The sequence below is a fragment of the Anas acuta genome, chromosome 3, assembly GCF_963932015.1.
Source record: "Anas acuta chromosome 3, bAnaAcu1.1, whole genome shotgun sequence".
In the NCBI taxonomy this organism is placed as follows: domain Eukaryota; kingdom Metazoa; phylum Chordata; class Aves; order Anseriformes; family Anatidae; genus Anas; species Anas acuta.
In genome coordinates, this window is record NC_088981.1 from 48,791,153 (window position 1) to 48,816,888 (window position 25,736).

General features: G+C 42.5%; 1 protein-coding gene across 7 annotated transcripts in view; it reads left to right on the forward strand.

Annotated features, from left to right (window-relative positions):
* Window positions 1-25,736, forward strand: part of UTRN (utrophin) — a 367,449-nt gene that overhangs the window by 45,117 nt on the left and 296,596 nt on the right. For 6 of the 7 annotated variants that reach the window (XM_068677000.1, XM_068677001.1, XM_068676999.1 and 3 more), the window contains one exon: window positions 13,225-13,286. The exons of the other annotated variant lie outside the window; for it this stretch is intronic. In XM_068677000.1, the coding sequence (XP_068533101.1) occupies window positions 13,225-13,286 (62 nt within the window). The remainder of the gene's footprint in view (window positions 1-13,224; window positions 13,287-25,736) is intronic. 7 annotated transcript variants of the gene reach the window in all.

The window sequence follows — 25,736 nt, forward strand, 5'->3', positions numbered from 1 at the left end:
GGGGGAGAAACTTTGATGAAAATTGTATGCAAGAGTCCTGCTGTTTAACTTGGGGCCCATACACCATGCATCCAGTCGAGGTTTTCTGACCTGCTCCTGCTTTAGGTTCCCTGTTACCAGGTGCAGAATGAGCAGCACTGCTCTTAGGGTTCCTCTCTTTTATGAAGTCCAGATGACAGTGCACGGTGCTCTTGGAATTCATCATGCATCTGCAAATTAAAAGGTGAAATGTGACAACTTGAACGCAAATTTTAGCAATGATCTTATTTTTAGTTTTGACCTTTCTGATGCAGGAGTACTGAAATTACTGGTGGTAGTAAAAATAATAAATATAGATATATATTAGATATTCTGCATTTTAAAAATCTTTTACATCTCTAGAAAAGGATCTAAAATTGTGTTAATTACTTTCTGGATACATTCTCCCCTTTCTCCCCACCCTTATTTTATAGTATATAAAACCAACAATTCAAAGGCAGGTCATGTATGGACTATAGCGTCTTAAGGACCTGTGACTTCTGTTTTGTACCTGTATTTCACCCTGTTGATGTGTCTCCATCTTTCTGAGATGGTAACGTCCTTCTCACGTTTCAGAAACCTTCCTCCTCCTACTTGTGTTAATGTGCTCCATTCTGTTTTCATAACCTGCAGTCTGTGAGATGCATGTTTTTGTTTTTTCTCACTACTGAGCTTTGTGATAGGTTAAGTGCATTATTTTATTGAGACTTTGAAATTTGAAAGTCTTGTAAATGTGCATGAAGTTAATTTGTTACGGTAGCTTTTCCATTCAGAGAAGTGCAAATATGTGTTAAACAGAAAGCAAGGCTCTCTTAACGCCATTGGGAAACCACATGAAAGTGCTTCTCTTTGCTTTGATAAAGAGCCAGTCCTTTTGCATGCTTGTAGGACTGTATACCTGCCTTTTCCTCATGTCCTCTCCTGCCCTTGGTTGCCCCTTCACCTCTGAAGGAATAAACATTAATCCAGCCCCTTCACAACCTGCTCACATGCATCGGAGCAATCTGGCTGTGCTTCGCTGGAGCTGGCTGCTGCTTGGGAGTGCTCTGGTGGGCAGGTCCCATGGCCAGCTCTCGGGACAGCCAGAGCTGGCAGTAAGATGCTCAGAATCTGGCTCAGCTGTGGTACAGAGCTGTGCCTTTAAGCCCAGCTCTCGTTTTAGCTGTGTTTCTGTCATGTATTTGTTTTGGGAGGTTTGCTGGAAATGTTTTTTCAGTCCCCACTGTTTTTACTTAGTAACGTTATTTGATGCTACTTGCAAATCATTTTCCTTTTTGGGGTGGGGTGAGGGTGGGTGGTGGTGTGAAAGCTTCTGGAGAAATTCTCTCTTGCCTTCTGTGACTCAGCAATGGTGATGCTGTCCTGTCCTTTTTTTCTTCCAGATTTTTTTTTTTTTTTTTTAAATACTGACCTTGTTTTTAAGCTAGTACTACACTGTGAAGGTCTAAGTATTTTTATCGATTAAAATATCTTAGACCAAATACTCTGCATTTCAGGATGAACCTGTGAATTGAGGAAATTGTAGCTGACAAAAGCGTTTATGATAGAGTTTGTATTTTGTGCTTTTTCCTTCTGCTCTGCTGCATAGCCTTCCTTGCTCACTGGCAGAAGGAGTTGACTTGCCATGTAGTTATATTCTTCTCTTCAAAATAAATGATTTAAACCAGCCAAAGTTTTTTTCCTTGACACAACTTTGGCTATGCCAGAGGTTTGTTACTAGTCATGTACATAGGTGTTTTTTGTATACCAACCCAATGTCATGTTGCACCAAAGCTTAGCAGGGTATGTCAGTGCTTAGGTGCTGACTTATGCCTGTTGGTGGTTGAAAACCTTCTTTAGACTAAGCCTGACAATGTTTTTTCCTGTGTTGTAAGCCAGTTTTCATTTCAGAGGTCACTCAAAGACAAGGATACAAATTTTCTTAGGAAATGGTCCTTCTTCAGAAGAATTCCTGAGTAGATCTTAAAAAAAATAATATTGAAGACTTCAGCCTCAGCGAGGTGCAGGCAACACCTGCCCTGCTGCCGGGACATTTGCCATTGGCAGCAGGTGGGGCAGAAAGCTGGGGGCAGCGAGCCCCTGGGGTGCCCCAGCTTGGCAGCTGCTGCCCATCCCGAGCCCGTGCGGTGCGTGACTGCTGAAGGGCCGGGGTGCAGCGCAAGAACCCTTCCCGAACACGCGCCCGGGAGAGGATTACGCCTGTGAGCATAACCGATCTATTGAAGTTGTTGCTGGAGGCGGTGGTAGGAGTCTGATTCGTAATTACCCGCTTTCATTAGGCGAGCTTACTTTCTGTGTAGTCAGTTTCTAGGCTGGCAAAGGTGAAATGTGTTCCAGATTTCACATGCCCTCACGAAACCTTACGGTGTGTTAGTGACGGCACTTAAAACCCACATTATTACAGGTTTCATCACAGTGCTCCTAAAAGCTGGCCATTAAATAATAAAAGCACAGGGATCAGAATTATGTGCACATAATCCTTTACCTAAACAATTGGCTGCTGAAATTCCTTGGCTCAGGTTCTGCCAAAGCCATGACAGGCTTTAAGCTTCGGTTGCTTCACCCTTCTGTTCCTGTATAGTCTCCAATTTTGGGCGCCCTGGTTGGGGCGGTGTGTCCCATGGGAGCTTTCTGTAATGAAGTGAGAAGTCTTGTGTAGGCTCCTGCTGATGATCAGTGTCTTGCTTGATTGCATAAATGCTTATTTTAATGCATTCCAGATAAATTCTGTTTGACAATTGCAGGATATGTACGTACTTCCAAAGCAGTTAATCAAGGAGGGGGGTGCAACTTTGGGGGCTAATTAATGACTAAGCTGGGGAAGGAAACATGAGTTTAATTAGGATGTAGGAATAGAAGTGCCTCAGCCTACTGCTGATCGGTTCAAGTGACAAAGGAGAAAATTCTCATCTTTCCCAGCAGGCATAAGAAAGGACCTTTCCGACTGCTTGATTTCACTTTCTCTTTCATTCTTTCCTTATTAAGGTGTCTCTGTAAGTACTTGAACTGGATAACTCACCTTTATGACCGTGGTGCCACTTGCTTCTGGAGCAATAGTAATTCCTCTACACGCAGACTGTTCAAAGTTTTGATCTGCATCATGCTTTTCTGCACAAAGGTTTCCTGATCCCCAGTGGGGCAATGTCAGTTTTCCTTGACCAGCAAAATAATGTGGCTGCAAAATGCAATACTCAGTCCATCTCAGGAGATGGACATGCCTCGTGCTTCATCTTCCTCACTACTACTAGGTAGCAGTACAAAATGCTTTGTGTTTTAGGTAGCTTGTGTGAAGATAGGAATAGGCTAATTTAGGGTCATAGTTTCTGTGGTGAACTTGCAGCAGTATTTTAGGAGTAGTAATCAGAGCACTTCTGGTGTGGCTTGCTCTTACAGGCATTTGCATTGTAGTTCTTTGGTTATCCTATTTGTTATTTCATTTGCTTCCCCTTTACGTTTAGAGCACCACTAGAGCAAATGCATTTTATGGACTTCCTTTAAACCTTCTACATGTCAGGCTTCCTCTTAGTAATTACAAAGGTTAATAGGCTGAGGTAAATAATTTACAGGCATCAGCATGACTCTGATCCTTGGGAAAACAATGGAATAGCTAATGAAGTTCAGACTTAACATGTCTGGGAACAAAATAAACAATTTATGCCTTTTTTTCGTATTTGCCTGTTTGCATTCTGTAAGGACCGGGCTCCACGTTGTTGCTGAGGTCAGTTTGAGGAACACTTTGGGCCTGGGGCTTACTCCTTCCCTGTATTCTGTCTTCAAGCATTGCCTGCACCGGGGATTAGTAAGAGTAATGTGGTTTGGTGTGAGTCCTGGTTGTGAAGAACTGAAGCATGTAATGTTGTGAATAAATGGCTGTGAGTTGGCCACAGAAGAATGTGGAAGCTTTCCGGTACTCGGTCTGTGAACTGAAACTGTCAGCCAGCAGCTTTCCAGCAAGTCACTTGCTGAGCTTTAAGGTGGATGCTGACACATTTGTGAAAGAAGATCATGCAGTGCTCAGTGAAACAGGAGCTTGCTTCCTTTCTTCCATTCCTTTCCTTTACAACAGACATGCTGCGTGTTCTTAGACATGCTCCCCTCTACTCAGTGCTGGTGAGATATACCTGGAGTACTGTGTCCAGTGCTGGGCTCCCCGGTACAAGAGGCATGGACACACTGTGTTGTGAGCCCTGTGAAGGGCCAGGAGGATGGTGAAGGGGCTGGAGCATCTCTCTTAGGAGAGGCTAACAGCTGGGGCTGCTCAGCCTAGAGAGCAGGGGGATTGGGGGATCTCATCACTGCACACAAATACCTGAAGGGAAGGTGCAAAGAAGGCACAGCCCAGCTTGTCTCAGGGGTGCCCAGAGCCAGGACAAGAGGCAATGGGCACAAGCTGAAACCAAGACAATTCCACTCATACTTAATAAAACACTGGCGCAGACTGCCCTGGGAGGTTGTGGAGTTTTCCTCCTAGGAGGTGTCACAGCCTGATGGGACATGGCCCTGGGCAGCCTGTTGTAGCTGGACTAGATGATCAGTCTGTGATTTCTGTCAAAACACTAATGCAAAAGTTTGCCAGAGACTTCCTGGGAACAGTGTGGACAGGGCTGGATTCATGTGGATGATGATGCTTGAGTAATACTTGCAAGATGGCCTGAGGTATTAGTAGTAGGGAAGCAGTCAAAGGCCTTTAATGGTACCGCATTTAATGATTTTAATGCTTACAGTGTTGCAACAGATAAATGCAATATAGCTGTTAATTGTCTTTCTCTTTGTCAGGTGATCTTGTTCCAAGTGACAGCTTACTCCTCTAAGACAATTCTTCACTGATCTCTTTTTTAAAAATCTTAAGTTAATTAGTATTGGGAAGTGTAAAACAAAACAACGCCTCCCATGGTTGAAACGCAATCTTTTTTTTTGTTTTTTTGTTTTTTTTTTTTTTTTGGCTCAAGACTGGATTTCCAAAATCTGACAGAAATTTTGGGCAATCAAACCCAGAAAACTACTACCCTGACTTTGCAGAACTCAGCTGCTCTAGTTGCTCCATTATGAACATTTTATATACTGGATTATTACAAAAGACAAATTCCATAGGATTGCACATTCCACTTGTTTTTAAGTAACTCTAGCCTGCATATGGCTGTCACTGAAATAGCACCTATATTGTTGTATCAGGTCGTACTTGGTTAACTTGCAGAAACATTTACGTAGCTTTTGTGTAATTTTTTCAATATGTTAACAGCATATACTTTTGAAATGTATTGATTAATCTACTTTGGATTAACTAGTAGGAGATCTGAACCAATTTTACTGTCACAAAGCTAGCTAAATAGCCACAGTGTGAAAACTGGTGGCTGAAGGAAGACGAGGCCCTGAACACAGTGCCTCTGCTGAAGAGAATTTTTGTTGGTGTATTTTTTTTAATGTGTACTTGTCTTTCATGTTGCCTAGTGGATGGTCTGTCTGTGTGTGGAGGAGGTACAGTCTGGTGCACGTCCTACTGTGTGCTGCTGTTACCTTGTATGCTGAAGAAGTGGGTGGGAGCTTGCAGTGAGAGACCAGAGAACTTGTGGGGAGGAGCTGATACCAGTGGGTCATGTAGTAATGTGCAGGAAGCCAAGCATTCAGCATTAGTCTACTTCTTAGGAAATTGGTGTGCATTAGTAATATGCAGGAGCCATGTATTGTCAGTTGACTTCTCGGGAAGTGATTTGATTTTGTATAGGGAAAGCTGTTGACCCAGGGAGGTTTAGGGCAAGAATGATGAAAGGCTCTGGTGGAAGGAGATTTTGGACGAGGTAGAGAGAGATGGATGGGAAAGCCTGGGAGAAATATGGGCAGCTCTGAAGGGTCAGGAAATGTTTTGGTATTTGGGAGTGAGAAGACAGAATAGGGGAATTTGGGACTGCAGATGTTGGGATTTTGGAACAGGGAGATAAGGAAACATCTGGGTTAACAGAGTTGGGAAAAAAGGCTGGTCTCTGAGGGGGGTGGAAGTTCAGTGTTTTGAAGGCGAACTTGGCAGAGCGCTTCTGTCTTTACCTGCCTGTCACAGCACAACACAATCTGTGCAGCTGGGTTTTTGTTCTCTGAAGCACAGCCACTTGGCCTTACTGCAGCCGGCAACTGGCCTGACGCAAACAGAGTGGGCCCTGGGCAGAGCTCCAGGACCAGGAAGAGCAACACATGGGGTATGTTGTGTCTTTGATAGTACTTCTCAACAGTTGCCTCTGGGATATCACTGTATTTCTATCTGCCACATCAGCTCTAATAATTGACTAGAGAAAAATAAAACTTTTGAAAAATTTACTACTGTGTGCAAGACTTGTTATTTTTTTTCTAAGAAGGTTTGCCACAAAGTATCACAAGGGGTGGAAAAGGACATTAAGTCTTTTCCACTGCGAACATTGTTTCCTGAAGATGTTCAACAAAGTTTTTTTTTTTTTTTTTTTTTTTTTTTTTTTTTTTTTGTGATGTCTGTCAAATCTAAAATCCTTCTGTAAGTAGCATAAATTTGCATATGTTGAGTTCATGGCTCAGCTTCCTTCTCTGCCCCAGCAGTACTGCTTACTTGGGTCTGCACAGGGTCTCTAACATCTGTTGTGTCTGCTTCCTTCTGGTATGCAGATGGGCTTTTTGTGGGGATGGCTCCTGTGTTATGCAGGAGATTACACTGGATGATCACAATGATCCCTCTGACATGATATCCTATGAATCACCTCCGCAAATGCAAGCGAGCCTAATAATAGTTCTAATTTGGACAGAGAAAAAAGGGCAGATGGCTAACATGAACTTGCAGAAGGCGATTCTGTTTTCTCTGTAACCACTCAGAAATGCAGAGACCTGATCTGTGTTTGTAACAAACAGAGCTGCAGTAAATCTAGTTTGTAATTGCTACCTTTTTATTATGCCTGCAGATTTACTCCCTCTTTTCAATGCCTCAGTGTTTGCCTGGTTGGAAACATCTCAATTGCCAGAACTGGGCAGGAATTGTCCCCCCTTCTCCTCCCTTCCCAAATGCCAGCCGTGGTGGCTGGGATCTTGGGGAGATGGTGAGAGGGGCTTCCTCCCCCTGTCCCTGTGGGTGACACCTGTCCCCTGGTGTCTACAGGGCGTGTGTTACTACCCAAGGCAGTTACCCTCATTATAGAGGTATTTGGGATACCTTTATTTCAGTCATTTTTCTTTAAACTGGGAGCAGATGCTGGTTGGTTTGACCAAAACGTAGGGAGCTGATGGAGAGAAATGGGGAGCCTGCCATTAGAGAGCTCTGCCCGAATGATTGGGGTCTTCCTTTGGGTCTGGCTGCGCAGCACGATGTTTGCTGTCACCCCTGTGTCTGTCTTCTCTTAGAGCTGGCTTACCAGGCAGGCAGCACAACTTGCCAAAGCTGTGGCAGCTTGGGGACCAACCTGGGAGGCCTGGTTTGAGCAGGAGAGAGTCCAAATGCGCGCCTCCCCTCTCTCCAGCCCCTTCCACCTGCACCATTGCCTCCTGCCTGCTCTTGTGCTGCTCCTTGCTCCTGTTGGGTATGGGGAGCTGTGATGCACCCTCTGGAGCAGCCCCATGTAGTTTTTGGGGCACCTTGTCTGGGATTGTTGGTTTGGCACTGCCATTACGTGGAAACAGTTAGGTTGCTGGCTGACAAGCATGGGAGTTGGAGCAGGCCTGCTGTGTGGCGTGGCAGCATTATTTCTGTCCCTGAGCTTTGTGTTCCCTCTGAACACCATTCCGACGCGCTGAGACCGGCAGCGTGGTGTGTTGGATTGTTTTTGCTGGGAGGTATGGGAACAGCTATTTTAATATTGCTTCAGCTGTGAGGATGCCTTCTTCTAAGTTATCAGTTGCTGGGGGATTTTCTTTTTTTATTGTGAAGTAAATCCAATTTAGCTTAGACTCACAGCACACTTCAGTGAGAACCACAGGGGTTCCTCATTACTGGTCTGTGGTGGTTTGTTTCAGACGGTGTCTGTTGGGAAACACCAGGGAGCGAGGTGCAAGGTTTTCAATTCTTTTTTTTTCCTTTTTTTTTTTTTTTTTTTTTAGCAGGGCTTATTTTGTAGTTGAGTCTATACAGAGAATTTATGACTTGGCCAACTGCGTTTTGTGCAGGAGTCGCCATAGACAGTCGCCATTACTCTTTTGTTAGAGAAACTATTCCTATAACTGTGCTCTTGCCCAGCTGCTGGGGTTTGATGGAAAGAGACGGGGTGAAGGAAACCATTGTACAGCCCACCGACTGCAGGGATTGAAGCTGCAGCATGAAGGCCAAAGCCTACAAAGCGGGTACCTTGCTGCTGCTGGAGCCATTTGCTTTGTCGCGGCTGTGTGAGAGCAGAGGGATCTGCAGCACAACCTGAAGTTTTGCTTGTTGTTTATTTGAAAGCAAGAAGAACAACAACAAAACGCATGCACAAAAAAAAAAAAAAGAGCTGCTAATTAGGCTTATTCTGTGTTAATGAAGTCAGGGCCCAGTGCTCAAGATGAGCATGGAGGTTCTTCTGTGAGGTACACGGTCGTGAACTCTGGTGCTTTGTGGTTTGCCTGGCTTTATGCTAGGGGGGATAAAAATACTCTGGTTTCCATCCTTAAATTTTCAATGCTTATTTTATGTCTTTTTATATGTGAAGTAGCCTGAATTTGTTTGACAGAGATAGCTACTCCCAAAATGTTTTTAAAGTCCAGAAAATCTTGCATGTGAGAATAAAACCACCTCTTCTTGTTAATGTCAGGCTGGCAGGTGCGTGCTAGTCCTGGGTGGGGCAATGCCTGTGATAGATGCTCCTGCTTGCCTGGAGGCAAAGGGATGTTTCTAACTTTAATTCCTAGTTTCTTAATTGAAACCCACAGGCTAATTCCTTCTTTTATTTCTAAATTCCTTCACTGAGCTTAAGTGAGAACTTAAATTTGCCTTCCCCACCTCTTTACTTAAGTCTTAAATGTGAGATGACCCTTGGTATCTTGTGCTAGATTGGTTGGCAAATGAGATGCAGATTTGCCTAGTCTAGTCTGTACACTTCTCCAGGGCACTTTCATTATAAGTGTTGCTCTGCCAGCTATTTTGGGTGTGATAACTTTTGTCTTTCAAAAACTGAATAGCGCAGTTCTGTCATGTAAGCACATAATGCATTTGGGGGAAATAAGGAAGCTGGCTCTCAGTAAGAAGTGGAGGTTAAATAAAGGGCAAACCACAATCCAGTGAGGTTTTTGGTTTTTACCTCTCTATTTTTAGATCGTTTTGCTCCTGAACATGATATTTGCAAGGTAATAACTTGTACTTGAACTGCAGTTTCAAAGTGCCCCAGTACAATTAAGGGACAGTGCTCTGGGTGGAGGAGGTACATAAGGCCATAAAAGTGACTACTGGTGGCGACCAAATGCCAGGACATTGGGGCACTTGTTCACCAGAGACGTTTGTTGTGAGCATACTCTGGTTGTATGGACGTGCATTGTGCTGTATAGCAAACAAGCATCCGGAGTAGGAAGCTTTGCTCTTCTCTGTTGTCATCACAAGAGTAATTTTCTGTGTGTGTGTGTGTTTGGTTTCCTTTTATTTCCTCTCAGAGGAACAAACTGTTCTGACATCAGGCATTACAAGCCCATTAAGTGACTGGAGGGCAGGCAGAAACTTTTTATTTTAGGGTAAACAATTGGTAGGATGATGAAGCAGAAGCTGGCCCACACTCCGTCCTTTGCTGTTATGCAGTCTTATTCATCGAGGCTGTGGCAGTGCAAAAGGAAACACAAATATTTTAGCAACTTGCTGAATTTGTTTCGCGCTTGGCTACAACTTGCTGACATTTTTAATGTCTTGTGTGAGAAATTGATGGTATGTAGTACCATGTGCTTCGCTGAATGGTAATACTGTTCTTTGACTGAATATAGCTAATTTGTTATCTGAGTCATAACGTCAGCCTCCAGGGGTTAGCTTTACAGACTCAGAAGAATCTAAAGAAAATTAATTTGAGGGATAAAGTAACTTGTCACTGCTGTTAACAAAGCACCAGTATATTGGTCTCAAGTTTCTTTCTGACGATTTATAGCAGAAAGCTTAACACAACCCTAGCTATAATGTTGAATTACAAAAATCCTAGTTTCACAGGCTCTTATAAAGTGAACATGAAAGGGTGGCCTGGCTGGGAAAGCATCCCCTGTGGGTTTTAGAACTGAGCAGAATGCATCAGAGCGACAAGGGCCATACAGGTTCCAGTTCCTTGCTTAACCAAAGTAGAAAGGATGCTCTGATACTGAAGAGATAATGCAGTGTATAAATTGATATTGCTCCCATCTCCATTGAATAGTCAATTTGTGTTGAAGTCATGTGTTTTGTTTTTGTTTATTTATTTATTTACTTGTTTTTCTTCCCCTCCCTCAGAAACCTTCAATTTGCACTGAGGGAAAACGGGCTGGGTTTCTTAGTAAATGTCACATGTGACACTGCAGTGCACATGGTCTAAGCACTTTGAGTGACCTGGGCCTGAGGTTTGCAAACCAGGGCTGGAGGGGAGGAGCAGCAGGAGTAAGGCCCAGCCAGCTGGACCTGGTGGGACAGGAGGAGTGGGACGAGGTGTTCCTTCCCACCACGTGTATGCCTTGATAGGGGCCAAGCTCTCTAAGGCCCGGGCTGTGCAGAGCTCCTGGCACACAGCATTTACACGTCCATGGCCGTTTTCAGAATAGTTCTTGCTCTTTATGCAGCTAGTTTTGGTCTCCTTTGCAATTTGCCTTTATCATCTTAAGGATTAGCAGTGTTAAAAGAATGCAAACCCCCAAACGTCAGGGTTTCTCTTCTTGATTTTCACAAAAGCTTAGGGAAGTGAAAGGCAGACCTAGCCTTACGAAAGCATCCCGGTGTGTATGTATGTACTTCAGGGTATCAGCAGAAAAGGGAAAGAGGTTACTGAATGATGCTTAAAAAGAGAATGACATTTAAAATTCAATGTGTTCTATACAGATAGTATTTGCAATTAATGTGCATTATCAGGAGGTGGCCAGACTGTGGGACTGAATTTTGTGCAAGGCTAGGTTTTTAGTTCACTGGTGTCAGTTAATAATCCCGTCTGTTCCTGTCTCTTGAACAAAAAGTTGGAGAAAGAAAAATGTCTAAATATCTGTTATATTTGGAGTTTTAAGTCTTGATCCTGCCCTTGATCCTATGAGATGAGTATTTGGCACAGAGTATTGTGCTGGTAGATCCTACCTGTCTTCAATGTCAAGGAGTGCTGTTTCACTGAGGGAGTCCAACAGGATTAATGAGGTCTTCTAGGTGACTGTAGTCCCCCACAATACCACCTAGAATCTCAAACAGCTGTTTTAAGCATGGCCTGATGCTTATGTACTGTAGGTATCAAATCTCTTTGACAAAACCTTTTTCTTGGGCTATCTTGGATTTCTGGTTGAGCTTAAGGTGCAGCTGAGGAGGAGGCTGCACTGGATCAGCTCTAGATGGCGAAAAAGAGAAGCACAGAGGTGAAATAATGACTGCTGTCCACTGTGTTGTAGAAGACATGGACTCTTTGTCATGCTATAAGCTGACTTTTTGAGTGGTAACCTCAAAGGAACTCAGAACTGAGGCTGTATTCTAAATTGATGTCAAAATTTTTCATAAGGCTTATTAAATCTAAACTGCTGTGAGACCCCATTTCTTACCAATTTGGCTTCTTTTGTCTCAGCTGAGCCTTTCTTATTCATGTCTGTTATATTAAAACAAACATGTGGTCATTTGTTCCAGTACACCAGTAGCCCACATATCTGTGGGTAGGTACATTAGAGATAGCATCAGTTTCAGATGTGCATGGTAGGCAAGAAAAGTTGAGTTCCTTCATATCATCTGGTCATATTCTGTGACTTTTATTAAAATATATATGGATTTGTAAGTAAAATGTTACTGTAGAACAGTCTCAACTGCCGCTCTTTGAAGCGTATAATCTTTTAAGTGGTGCTTTTTTAATCATAATCTCATTTCTCTTCAGCTTGTGTGTATTTTTTCCCTCTTCATGGTTTCATGAAGTGGAACACCTACAAGTTTCAATCCGGTCTTGTTATGGCTTCATCCTAGCAAAGGGACCTGGTGTTCATGGTTTTGAACATCGTGGTGGGGTATACCTTGTTGGAGTAAAGGGCTTGGGGCTATCAGTGCCAGCTGCCACTGAGAGGTTTTGCAAATGAGCAGCCAGAGCAGTAGTGGGCTATGGGTTGCCTTGAAGCAAATCTCTGGGCTGTGCTGTCAAGAGGTTCATGGAGTCTTGAAGACATTTTGGAGACTGATCTGGGCTGCAGCTGTCAGACTGGAAGTATTGATTGGGGCTACAGGTATCATGGAAGTATTAGAATGAGCTCAGAGGAGAGCCACAAATATGATCAGAGCCTGGAGCACCTCTCCTATGAAGATAAGCTGAGGGAGCTGGGGTTGTTCAGCCTGGAGAAGAGAAGGCTCTGGGGAGACCTTACAATGGTCTTCCAGTACCTAAAGAGGGCCTACAGGAAAGCTGGAGAAAGACTCTTTGTTGGGGAGTGTAGGGTTAGGGCAAGGGGGAATGGCTTTAAAATAAAAGAGGGTAGGTTTAAGTTAGATATAAGGAGGAAATTGTTTATTCTGAGGATAATGAGGCACCGGATCAGGTTGCCTAGAGAAGCTGTGGATGCCCCATCCCTGGAAGGCCACGGCTCTTCCCTGTGCATTGACCCATAGGTGCTCTCCCATCCTTCCTCCTCATCCTGCCTGGTCCTTCCAGCTGTTGGCTGGCCCCCAGTATTGGCATTCCCCATCCCTTCAGGACATGTGAGCTCAGTCATCTCCTTCCTGAAGGAGGCTATTACCTGCACTGGAAGCATGAGGAAGCACCTCAGCAGTTTTTAGAGTAATGCTTCAGGGTGAAGAAGTGTTGACAAAGTCTGTAGATCAAAAGCCCATGGTTTCATAGGCTGCTGCTCTTCACCAAGAAGCCTGTGACTTTGCCCCAGTGCTGAGATGCTGAGCCTAATGCAAAGTAGATACTGTGATTGCTGTCAAGGCTGAAACACTTGTATGACTCTTCAAGTACCAAAGTTACGTATAGGTTTCAGTAGCTTTATTGACAGGTTGGGTTTAAGAAAAATACCACACCTCTGCCATTGAGTCTGAGCAGTGTTTAATGTCACCTGCTTTGAACAAGCTAAGATTAAGAAGAATGCATTTTCACTTATGGTTTTCTTATTTTCTCTCTCCAGATGAACACAATGATGTACAGAAAAAGACGTTTACAAAATGGATAAATGCTCGGTTTTCCAAGGTAACATTAGTTTGAAAATACTTCTTTATTCTTTGTGATGTGTTGTCTAGAACAGTATTGGTTAAATGTTTTGTTCTTACTTTTGTAGAATACTCCTAGTAAAATGTGTCAAAATGCCTAATGAAAACATACCTCTGCTAAACAAAATAATATATATTCCTTCCATCTTTCCACGTGCACATAAGCATTTCTCACAACAAAAAAATACTATGCACCTGATTTAAAAACTCAAAATGAAAGATTCTGTTTGTTAATATTTTCAGATATGTAGATATCTGTAAGGTGGTGTCTGGTTTTTAGTCCTCTTACTTTAAACAGTTTATTTTTGCATGAGTGCATTAAAGTAGCTTCTGAGCCCTTGTCACCTTGTTTACTCTGTGCTGCTGAGTCAGCTTTACTCATCCAAAGCACTCTGCACACCTCCAGTTGAGGCCACCTAGTATTGCTACTTTGAGTCTTGAGTGTGAAATCTTGTCTAGTTGCTTGCTCATTTTGATTTTTCCTTGGCTCTCATGCTGTACATTTCTTCGTTTAATCCTCTTTATTGACTTGAGACTTGTTGAGGTGCTTGTTTTATGCTTTCAGAAGAGAAAGGAAGTGGTGGTTGCTTTGGGATGCTATTTAAAGCCTGCTTTTTATGCCATTCTGCTGATAGTGAAAAATGACACATTGCCCAGGCATGCTGTGCCTGTGGGAAGTTTCCCTCGTTTATAATCTGAATGTGTGAACGAACCTGGGCTATGATCAGAGTAAAATCAGCATTTTTTTTCTTTCTTCTAGCTAGTATGGTGCTGAAAGTGGGATAAGGATAACTCCTGGTGATCCCACTTCGATGAAAAGGGCCATGCATGTGGAGTACTGAAAGTTGGTGCAAGTGTAGCGGGAATGTTGGTGCCCTTTAAAGCAATGTGACAGTGCTATGGCAATGAGTAGCTTCCTCTGGAGCATTGCCCTTCTGAAGTTCTTGGTCAGCAGAAAAAAAAAAGTTTTACCTTCCTTCCCTTCCTGTGCAATAAGACACTGGGCAATGCAAGGCTTGTGGCCTTGGTTGATTCATTTTTGGCCTAGCTTTGTTTTGATTGAAAGCTGATATCCTGCACTCTTAATCCAAGGCATGCTTGGCTAGTTTCCTCTTTAGGGGAGCAGTGTGTATGTGTAACTGGTTGCTTCTATTCTGCCTTTGCTGCTGAAAAAGAAGAACAGTCCTCTGGGAGCAGGGTTAGGCAGGGCAGGATCGCGTAAGGAGTGAAAACTTAGTGAGAAAGGGAGGCTTATTTTTAGAGACTTACCCTGGCTTAAAGATGGCATGAACACAGAAATGGTAGTGATACTGAGAATGTGTTATGTGGCTTGTTTCTACGCGTTATGGACGTGATTTGTGTTGAAATACATACAATTGTTTTCAGCCTTTATACCTGTATACCCATGGAAGTATTTTATGAAATGGCTTTTCCTTTTATGCCATGTATTTGCACAGATCCTGCTTAGTCCCTGGAATTCCCTGCCTGGAGGGTGTGGACAGATGTTGAATTTGAAATAACTTGGTGACTTCATGGCCCATTAAAGTACCTGAAGTTATGAAAGCTATGTTAATAATTGAAGAGAATTATATTAAAGGACATACTCCTGACTACTGCATATCTAATTCAAACTTGAGCATGCCTACATTTCCATATTAAGATCAAGATATATGAAGATTCATGAACTGGAAAGCTTGAATTGCAAAGAAATTGCTGGTGTTAAGCAGAAATCTCCCTGTGCAAGAGTCTAGTTTCAACTATGTTTTGAAAATGTACAGAGATAGATTAGTGTTATTGAAGTTTTTGCATTTAGCAAGTTGTTAAAAATTCCTTTTCTGTGAGCTAGATTGAGCTGCTTAGTAGGACTGAGATATTTTAGAGGTTGGGTGAATGTTTCTGACTTCTCTAGCAGAAAATGAAAGAGAAACTTGGGAATTTTGTATGGAATTGTAAATTTTACTCTAAGAATTTCAGTTGTCCTTCCACCTTAAATGTCTTTCACTCCCCAACCAACTTTTTTTAGATGCATAAATGCAAAATGTAAACAACTGAGGCTCTATAATCTGTTTTTGCAATTTTAAGATTTTTGTATGCCATTGTACAATGTACTCAAAATTATTTGAGTGATTTAAACCAATTCAGTGTAGATTTGGAAAGGATCTAGGAAGAGAGCGGTGTCTCTCTGTTCTCGCATCAGAGAACAGGTAGATGACTGATACACAGTAAGGCTTGAGTATGCTGGGAGGTGCCAATACCTGCTTTGGGCACCTGATAAAAGTTGTTGCTCTATTTTAGAGTACAGTAAATTGTTTTCATATAAACTTTAAATGTATCTTACTTCTGCTTATTTATGAAATGTAGACACAAGTACATATAAAGTGGATTAAGGAGACTTAAGGTCAATAAATGCACTCAACAAAGCCTCAGTGCTTACTACAGAAATCTTCACCTTGGCAGAGCAATATGTACTACTACTCCCAAGCCTATGATGGTTACGTAGCAGGGCTATTTTGTTAAAGTGAATCTAGCTGTTTTGTAGATTGTAGCCACTATAAAATTGTTGGATAAATAATCTGTTTTACCACACTTTAACCAATAGGGAAGTTGACATTGAAACAAATACTAACGAAGAACACTTCAGCACAGCTCTTTATCTTGAGCCACAGGTGGTGTTTTTCCTTATATGCTTTTTCCATTGCTCTGTCCAGTGTAATTTTAGGAGTCGGGTTTAGCTGTTTCTTTATGTGTAGCCCACTAATCAATGTATCAAATTGTATGGATAATTATTATGTTTGAAGACCATATGTTAAAACTGTATTTTCTAAATCTTTGACACTCCCGTGTCACCTCTTGCATTAGTTTGATTTTATTTTTGTGGCTGCATATTTATGACTGTGCATTGAAAAAAGGGTGTTCAGGTTCTAAAATTGGGAGGTCAAAAGTGGGGAAAAAGTGCTAGAATTAATGTACCTTACCTGTATGTTTTACTGAGCTTTTCAGGAGTGAAAAGGATCTTGTACTGCTTCTTCTGCTGAACTTTGTTACTCAGAATGGATTATCCTCAGTTATCTATTACTCAATTGTCTAGTATTTTTTTCTGCTCGCTGAGTATATGGCCACGTGCATTCACTTAATATACACTACATTATTACTAAACCATGACATGAAGCTAAAGGTAGCATTTTCCTCAGTTTCCATTAAACTATGACTTTAAGGCTTACTAGTTTGCAGGTTTTAATGGATATATTTTCAGAGCACCCTTCTGCAATGCAGGAGACTGTCTTGTGTATTTACAGCCATTGCAAATAAAGGTAAATATCAGTAGTTACTAATTTTCACTACCCAACCAAACCTTGATCAGCTTATCCAGAGTTTGATATTTACAGAAGTATCTTCAGATAATCTAGAGCTCCTCAGATGGTTCATCTTTTCTGCAAACCATTTAAAATATGTAATAGATTTTCAGATAGAGCTTGATCAGCCTAGAGAAGGGACTTCAAGACGATGATGCCTGTGTCATCAAGGACTGGGCTTAATGGTCTAGGGAGGTCTCAGTCTTGCATACGGTTACTGATTACTTAAAAAACTATGTTTTAAGTTATTCTGTTTAGCATTACAGAAAGACTCTTGGCTAAAAGCAGAGTTTGAATCCAGTTTCACAGGATAGCTTTCTGCTCCATTAACCATAGTGCCAGTCTTTTTCTTTCTTGCAATGTTTTCCTGCACTTAATACGTGCTTCTTAACTTCTACCACAGGATGGGATAATGCAGGACTTCCAGATAGCTCTTCTGCACAGTGCTTCTTGCTTGTCTTGCTTGAGCAGGTCCAGTCTGTGTACAGTATAAGTCAATACTCCAGGAGAAGGTACAGAAATTGTTTGATAATGTGTATGCATACAGTATTTGTTACACATAATTAACAGGAGTGAACAGAGATTTTGCAATCAACCTTAATTTTGACTTTTTCAAACTCTTAAGTAATTTCAATCTCAGTCTATTTGCATGGCCCATCAGCAGGCCTGGGGTGAGTCATACAAGACGTGTGACACTTCAGCTGACAAATAGCATGGTGGTAGGGTACTTGTATTTTCAGTCTGGACAAGTCTGTAAGGCTTCTAGGAGATCTTACAGGCATGATGAAATATTCAGGAGTCTCGTGTCCCACTTTAGATGCTGCATGTACAGATTTTCCTGCCACATATCTTTACAGCTCCTCCTTCCCGTGATCCTGTTTTCTCTTCACTAACAATTACAATCTTTTGTGCCAGAGAGCTTGACTGCCCAGCAAACCCTGGCAAATCAGGGTTTTCAGTCACCCTTCCTATCTTGTTACTTTTTCTTTGTTGTGTAGTTGTTTGCCCAGCGAGACACAGTTTTTCCTGTCAAAACTGCAGACCTAGTCCGTGTGTCCTTTCTTTCCCCTTCTTCCACTCTGTTTCCTCACCATGCCAGCCCTTACAGAATTTGATCCTCGTGTGGTCAGTAATATTTTTGCATCTTCTTGTGTAAGCAGTCCTAGACTTGTTTTCTTTATCTCCTGGCAGCAGACAGTCTCTGCTGGCTTTTGTGTTCTCATTTTCCAAGGTATTCCTTTTCCAAGTTTGCTTTCAGATGGGTTACTTTCCTCTTCCGCTGTTCCTGAACTTGGCAGGTAGGACCCAGAGTCAGCACAAGAAACATGATGCCCTATCTCTTAATTTAGATCTGTGGAGTCAGATCTGTCACAGCCTGTCAGAGCTTCATGCTGTCACTCTAGAGGAAGCTCACAGATCCAGCATGGGCAAACAGATTTTCCTTTTCCCTGGGGAATCCTATCTTCATTGCATTTGGGAAGTTTTCCCACAGGGACGGCAAAAGCACTTGATTGTTCAGAAAGTTGTGCTTGCTGAGAGAACATTGAACCCCTGAAGATGTTTATGGTATTCAGTGAAAAGGATGCTGGATATATTTATTTATTTAGTTTTAGCAGGCATTGGTGCAGATGAATGTTGAATTCTCAGTTGAATGGGAGCCATCTGGGGGCATTGCTCCAAGGTGTCAGGAGCTTCAAAACACTTGTGTGCCTGGGAGCTGTCTCTCCCTTCCATTTTGTCGTGTATTTCCCTCTTTTTCCTAACCAAGCTCTCTAAACAAGCTCTCCCCTAGTGGGACACCAAATAAAATAAAGAAGAGAAGTCAGGGCAGTGGACAAACTGGTGAGCCTGTACTTGTAATGTTTTGCAATGTGATGGCTTTAAAGGTGTCTTTAAAATTAAAACATTACCTCCTCCATTACACTAGGAATTAATTCTTGTGATAAATGCAAAATCTTGTTTAACTTTCTGAGCAGCGTGCCCTATAGATCTCTTCCAAAAATTTTGCACCTTCATTTTCTTCTTTCCTCTAAGGGTTGTTTTACCGTATAATAAATGTCTGACCCCATACTTGTGAAGACATTTTGCTGCTCCACTGCTGACTCTTAGCAAATGTGATAAATCTTTCCAAAGACAAAAGCATGTCTATTCAGGATAATTAATTTCACATGACCTGGGATACCTGAAGCTGAAGGCATTTTGGCTGGGATTTCTTTGGTCAGGAGAATTACATAGTTAAATGTGTTAATCATGCAAGAATAGAGATCAAAAAGATTGATTAGGCAATTTTATCTGTCCAAGGAGACATCACCTAAGGTGGTCTATAGTTCTTTTCCCAGTTCAGTTTTTGTGGTACAAGCAAGGAAGTAATTGCTTCTTTGTAAGACATTATTCAGTCTACTTGTTCTTGCCATTTTCTACTGCTGAATTAAGCTGTAAGATGTAGCCTCACTTATAAAAGTAGCCAAAGCTTACTTAAAGGCATCAGCCTGAGAAACCACCTGGATGGAAAAGAATCAGTGTTGGTGTGAACTGACTAAAGCTCACACAAGCCTTGAAATGTTTCCCTTTAGTTCAGTTTTTGTTTCTTGACTGGACTGCTTAGTGCTTCCTCTGAGAATAGGTCAAATAGGATGTGAATTAACCAAGAGGCAGGAAAATAAATATTTTTTCTTCTTATAGGTTATGAAACACAGTAAGAATGATGAATTTATATCGTAACAGCAATAATACAAAGCAGTTCCTGATCTCTCCTAGATTTAGATAAAGCATGAGAATTGCCAGTTTTCTGCCTTCCTCTTAACTGCTGTTGGCCTCTGCTCTAAGGACAGCCTGCAGACGGCATCTCCCTTGCTGGACTTCAAAGCTTGCAGTACTGATACAGACTGCAGTCACTGCTGGTTTTGGTTAGTGCTCTGGATTTGAATTAGAGTTTGATTCCTGATCTCAGTTGGTTACCCTCCCAGCTGTTGGAGTGGTCATGTCTGTCAGTTCTTCTCAGCCACTGTCAGCTGAATCCACTACACCAAAGCACAGCTATTCCCGTAACTGCTAGTTGCTAATGAGAACAGTAGTCAGCCTGGTCAGCAGGACTTTCTTCTTTTTTAGGAACCAAGTCACAATGCTGAAGTTTAGCTGGCTCTTAAAAACAAACAACAAACCCCCTACAGTGATAAGAAATAGCCACTGCTAGTAATTTTACGTAATGAAGCTTTTTCAGCTTTGGAGTTCCGTAAACTTCTGCCTATTGTTTGGTAGAATTAAACTTTCTCTCAGTGACAGGTCTTTTTTTCCTGTTAGTCTGGAGCTTTAAGTAGCTCTTCAGTTGTTTGTAATTATTATTATTAGTTTTTTTGAGCCCTGGTAGCGATATTTAATTCTCTCTTGTAAGGTGTGCTTTTCCTACGGCTAACTTATTTTTTACTTGAATTTATAGTTGTGATACTAGTGTTGTGTACTGGTTCCATGACTGCTCAGGCCTATTGAGCAAAGAAATAATAAAGGCAGTAGTAGAGCATACTCAAATACATTTGCCAGCTCACAGTACAGCGAGCAGCTGTCTGCTGTTCTGCAACTCCTCCATTTCAATGGAAGGAGAATGGAAAAAGTGTCACATATTTTAATAAAAATACTTCTGTAAACAATTATTATGGTCTTAAATTAGAAATTGGCAAGATTTATCAGTTCTTACTTGTTGATGTAGTTGTTTACTTTTTGCAATGACCTTTTTGCTTTCTGAATTGTTTCCCACATTGAGTTCCCATGTACTGGTCTCATGATGTAGCAGCACTTGACATGTTTCTTAGTCTGTGTTGGTCATGGTAAAGTGTAGCTCTTACTCCTTGTCTTGTTTGTAACTGAGTTTAAACTGAATAGGTGATTACTATGAATTCTCTGGGAATCTTCTTGAACTTGACAAATGGCTCATGTTTTTGTTTGAGTGCCAAACCTGTTCATTATTTCCCCTTTTTCTTGAGAAAGGGGAAAGAGTCTTTGCAGTTCTACTACTATTTTGACCTATTTACTAAGCGTTTTATTGGACATTAAAAACACTTATCTGTTTTTTTTTTTTGTTTGTTTGTTTGTTTTTTGTTTTGTTTTGTTTTTTAAAACCCAAAACTATTCTGTCCTTATATAAGCATCATTGAAATATCAGAAGAATCTGGTGGAAAATCAGGATGTCCTGTTTCCTATGTACCTTCAGGGTGGTTTGGTGTTTCTGAGGTGGCAGATGATCTGTACAGTGTCTGCGCTGAGTAACAAGAACTCATCTTCTTGCAGTGACTAGGGAAGATCGTACATACACTTGTACAGTATGCATTACTTCCCTGGTGACCATCAGCATGCATTACTGTGGAACTGAGAGGACCTTTCATCCTCGTTCCTGTCTTGCAGCTAGGAGGACTGAATCAGGGTCATGGAAGAAGATTTGAAGTAGAGTTGGCTTATCTTTTACTCTGGAGTATCTTTGGCATTCATTTACTAGAAAATGATTCCAATTAACAGACCCTCTTTAATTATTTTAAAGAACGTGTAAACTCTCTGCTGCAGGTAGCTGATGACATAAGAAAAAACCCTGCATGTTTCTAGTTAAACAACTAAAGAGACACTGAATCTTTCTTTATAGTTAATAGCTAACTCTACGTATAATCTCATGTCCAAGAACAATATACAAAAGCATAAATAGTTGTGAAGAAAACTTACATTTAAAAAGAAAAAACACAAAATGAGCCTATGTAGTATTAAGAATCTGTGACTCCCTTTAATTTACCGTAACTTGACTCAAAACTCAATTTGATACACTTCCTCTTTTAGTAATAAAGAGAAAGTTGAGAATGTTCTACTGTAAACCAAACAAAAAGTATTCAAGGAAGATTGCCTTGCAGCTGTGTATGGTTTTAGTGCAACAAACTGTGAATGCTTATGGCTGATCTTTGTATGCTCAATAGTACTGGATGACTCTTTTAAAAAAAAAAAAATTAAAAAATCTGATCCAGATTTTGCTTGTAGCTTCCTTTATTTCCTGGGAACATTTTCTGGCAAACAGGAGGAGTGATTTCTGCAGTCATGTTGGCTGGCCTAAACTAGCTTTCTTTGTATCTCCCTTGCACAGCACGTAATGCTAGATGCGTGCAAGGAAGCGTGAGTCACGGTCTTAAACCTGATCCAGGTTGAGAGGCTGAAAGACGGCCAGTGAGTATGCAAGGGCTGCTGCTGTGAGGAAGAGGTTGCTGCATTGGGTGCTTCTCCCCAGGTGGGGTGGTGCTCTCGCTGGAACGTGCACAGCTGAAGCCTGTGCTGGCTGGTCTCACCACTGACAGTCTGGTCTCCAGCTCAGAGGTCAATGAGCAGAGGTAGCTGCTGCCTGAGGCATAGAATCATTCAGGTTGGAAAGAAACTTTAAGTCCAACCATTACCTAACATAACCACCATGTCCCTAAGCGCCACATCCACATGTCTCTTAAATACCTCCAGGGATGCTGACTCTATCGTTTCCCTGGGCAGCCTGTTCCAATGCCTAATTACCCTTGCTGAGAAGAAATTCTACCTGATACCCAGTCTAAACCTCCCCGGCACAAACTGAAGATGTTTACTCGAGTCTTATCACTTGTCACCTGAGAAAAGAGACCAACACCCAGGTTGCTGCAACCTCCCTTCAGGTTGCTGAGGAGAGCAATGAGGTTCCCACCCTAGCCTCCTTTTCTCCAGATTTTATGAGTAAATATAAAATGCATTTATTTTGCTGTGGATACCTAGCAAGATTTCTTTGTGTCCCCCTTGCCTTGTGTTAGGGCAAGGTCTTGCACCAAAAGCACTGCCAAAACTCAGTGTAAGGGGGTGGGCTGGTTCTGATCCTTTTCTGATCCTTGTTCATGAATCCTGTGGTGAATAACTTGTGTTGCCACACCAAGGTTAGAGCAACACAATTAGACCTGTCCACAGATTACCTGCAGTCTCTAGCTCTGTATTTCTTTTGCTTTCCTTCCTATTGCTCTGCCTCACTTTCTCTTCCTTCTTCTTCTTGTCCTTATGCCAATCCCTGTTAAATGAATCAGCTCCTATCCTGCTGCCAGTTTAACGCATTTGGGAACCAATGGGGCCTTTTCTTAAGTCTGTTAATTATGTTCTTTTGTCTGCCTCAGAAGCCCTTGTCTCTTTTGTAGAAACTCCGTGCCTGCAGCTTTGCTGGCAAAGCCCTCTCAGGCTGTGAAAGAGGTTTCTGCCAGCCTTTTTTTTTTTTTTTTTTTTTTTTTTTTTTTTTTTTTTTTTTTTTTTTTTTTCTGTCACAGCAAACGTAAGCTAAGCTGAGAAAAACTACCTTCTGTTAACTGATACAAGTGCTTGGTGAGGGGGATGTGAATGTTTTACACCCTGAGCTGGCACAGTTCTTCTGGTACACTGTGTGTCCCTGCCTGTCCTTTATACTATTTTACCAGTGTAAGCTGGACCCTGTTTTGTCTTGGAGAAAGGGCCCATTATCTGCCCTGTGTTTGTACAGTGCTTAGCTCAGTGTAGGCTGGCCCTTAAGCACTTACCAACACAACTGTGACTAGCAATTTGCCCTTGCTTGAGGGCTTAATGTGGTTTGTCACTGTCAGTCTTCAAATGCCCGAACTTAGATTTCTTCATTTATTATGCTTGGTGATGGAGTGCCGCTCCTCGTGGCATACTGGCAGAGGTTGAACCGCCTTCTGCTTGAGTTGTCTTAAAGTAAAAAGTGAGTGAAATACTACAAAAAGGAGAAATTTAGCTTGGCTTAGCATACTGTGAACTCTACAGAGAGATGCTTTTTATCTAATTCAGGTGTGTGTGTGTTACATATCTGCACATCCAGACTTTAGAAGGCCAGATCTCATTCTGGAGGTGAGGATACGAGGCTGTGGGCAAGGACAGGAGGAGAAGCGGCCCACAGAGCTCAGGGCTTTACCCTGCAGGCTGGGAGAGGGCTTCTGCCAGCCCTGCTACCCATGCTGCAGTGGCAGCAGCACAGTGGCCTGCCCAGCACGCAGCTGGCAGCAGGGTCCTGTGCTGCACCTCAGCCTGGTGTGGATGGTGCTCCCTCCATGGGAGCCCCCATGGGCTGTGGTGGTTTCACACTGCAGGCATCTCAGCCCCACTGCATCATGCTCTCAGTCCCCCCCTTCACAGGAACAGGCAGAAAATATGACTTGGGAAAAACAGGCTGATGGGTTGAGATACGGACCATGGTGGGTGTCATGGGCACAACACATTCAGCGTAGGGATATTAATATAACTTATTGCCAACTGCTAACAGACCAGAGCAGTGAGAACTAAAAGTGAACTAGAGCCACCTTCCTGCTCCCACCACCCTCTCCTACCTTCTTGCCTCACCTCAAGCAGTGCAGGAGAACAGGAGCTGTGGTCAGTCCCTGAGGCTTCATCTCTGCTGTTCCCTCACAGTCCCTCTCTGCCCCTGCTCCCCGTGGGGTCACTCCCACGGGATGCCGTCCTTCCCCAACTGAGCCTGCGGGGGCTGCCCACAGGCAGCAGCTCTCCAAGCACTGCTCCCACACGGCTCCGTCCCACGGGGTCCATCCATCCCCCAGGAGCAAACTGCCCCAGCACGGGTCCCCCATGGGTGGGTGGCAGCTGCCCCCAGACTCCTGCTCCTGCGTGGGCTGTAATGCAGTGCTGCAGGGGAGGTGATGATGGGCCATGGGGTCAGTGCTACAGCTCCCACCTAGCCAACTGCAGTCACCTGTACTTGCAGAAGGGTTACCTATGGGCTGAATTCCTTCCCATTGAGAATATTTTGCTAGGATTAATCCATTAAATAAGTAGGCTTTTAATGTTGCCATGTCTGTTTGTTCTGAGGCTAGTGGATACTTTAATAATCCAGGAAGGAGTAGTTTAGATTGCAGAAATAATTTAATACCCTTCTGCTGCCTCTTTAAATTGACCAAAAGAAGTGGTGCTCTGATGGCCAGTGATGAAAAAATCATTCTCGTGAGAAAGTGAATCTGGATTATTTCCACTATTGCAGCAGGGGTGCAGCGCATAGGGCTGGAACATACCACTACCTGCTAAGCAAATGGCTGAGGGCAGCAAGTTATTCATTTTACTTTCATGGGTGTGAAGGGAGAAGATGGGAAAGGAAGAAAGAAGGGTGTATACTCTCAGCATCCTTATTACATAGTAGTAAATGAGTAAATAAGGCATCTTTCTACTTTTTCAGCAGATCCTTTTTTTTTTTTTTTTCCCTTCTGGACCTAAAGCAACAAACTTATTGAGGATATATAACATTCTCAGTTCTAGTGTTTTCTGTTTGTGTGTGTTATACATGAATGCGTTGCTTTATTTGTGTTTAACAGTCTGTTGTATGAAAAAATGCCTGATTTAAGAGTCATGTGCATAGCCTGGTTTTATTGCTGTGAGTATGCAGGTAGGGTATTTAAACACTTTCTGTAATTTAGAGAATTAAAAGTAACAAGCTATAAGCTTAAGTGTAATAGCAGTTGGACAGTCTGTTGCCAAGGGGAAGAAGTCTATAGGTGCTTGCAGTGGAAGCTGTCCGAATTCCTCGCTTCCTCGTGACTGTGCAGTGCTTTCACACAGCCCAGTCATGCTAGGCTGTGAGCAGCCACTTTATAGCTAGCAGGCATTTGCTTTCACAGCCAGCGTCTGAATGGTACTGCATCCAGTCAGACCTCTGCTAGCTCCTGTCTGCTCTCCTGGACATGTGAACAATTTCTCCATGCCCTTACCAACTCACTTTCAGAAATTTTTGTGCGGTGATGCAAAACAAATTTCAACTAAATGTTGCTCTCATCCTGCTCCTGTGGATCACCTCCTCCCTTTACACAACCATAAATTGTATGAGAGGTTTCCCTGGATATGCTCTAGTGTATGCCAGTCCTTGTGCTCCAGCGTGCTTTAAAGGTTTGATTAAGTTGCTATGCAGAAGCAAAGCATCTGAAGCATCTGAGAAGTGCATGCATTAGGGTAAAAGTCCCTTCCTGTGCTGGGAAGGCTATGGCTGAGCTCAGGCAGTGGCCATAGGTGACAGCAGAACGCTATCGCTGGTGTGTAGTGAATGCTCCTACTTGGTGTCAGTC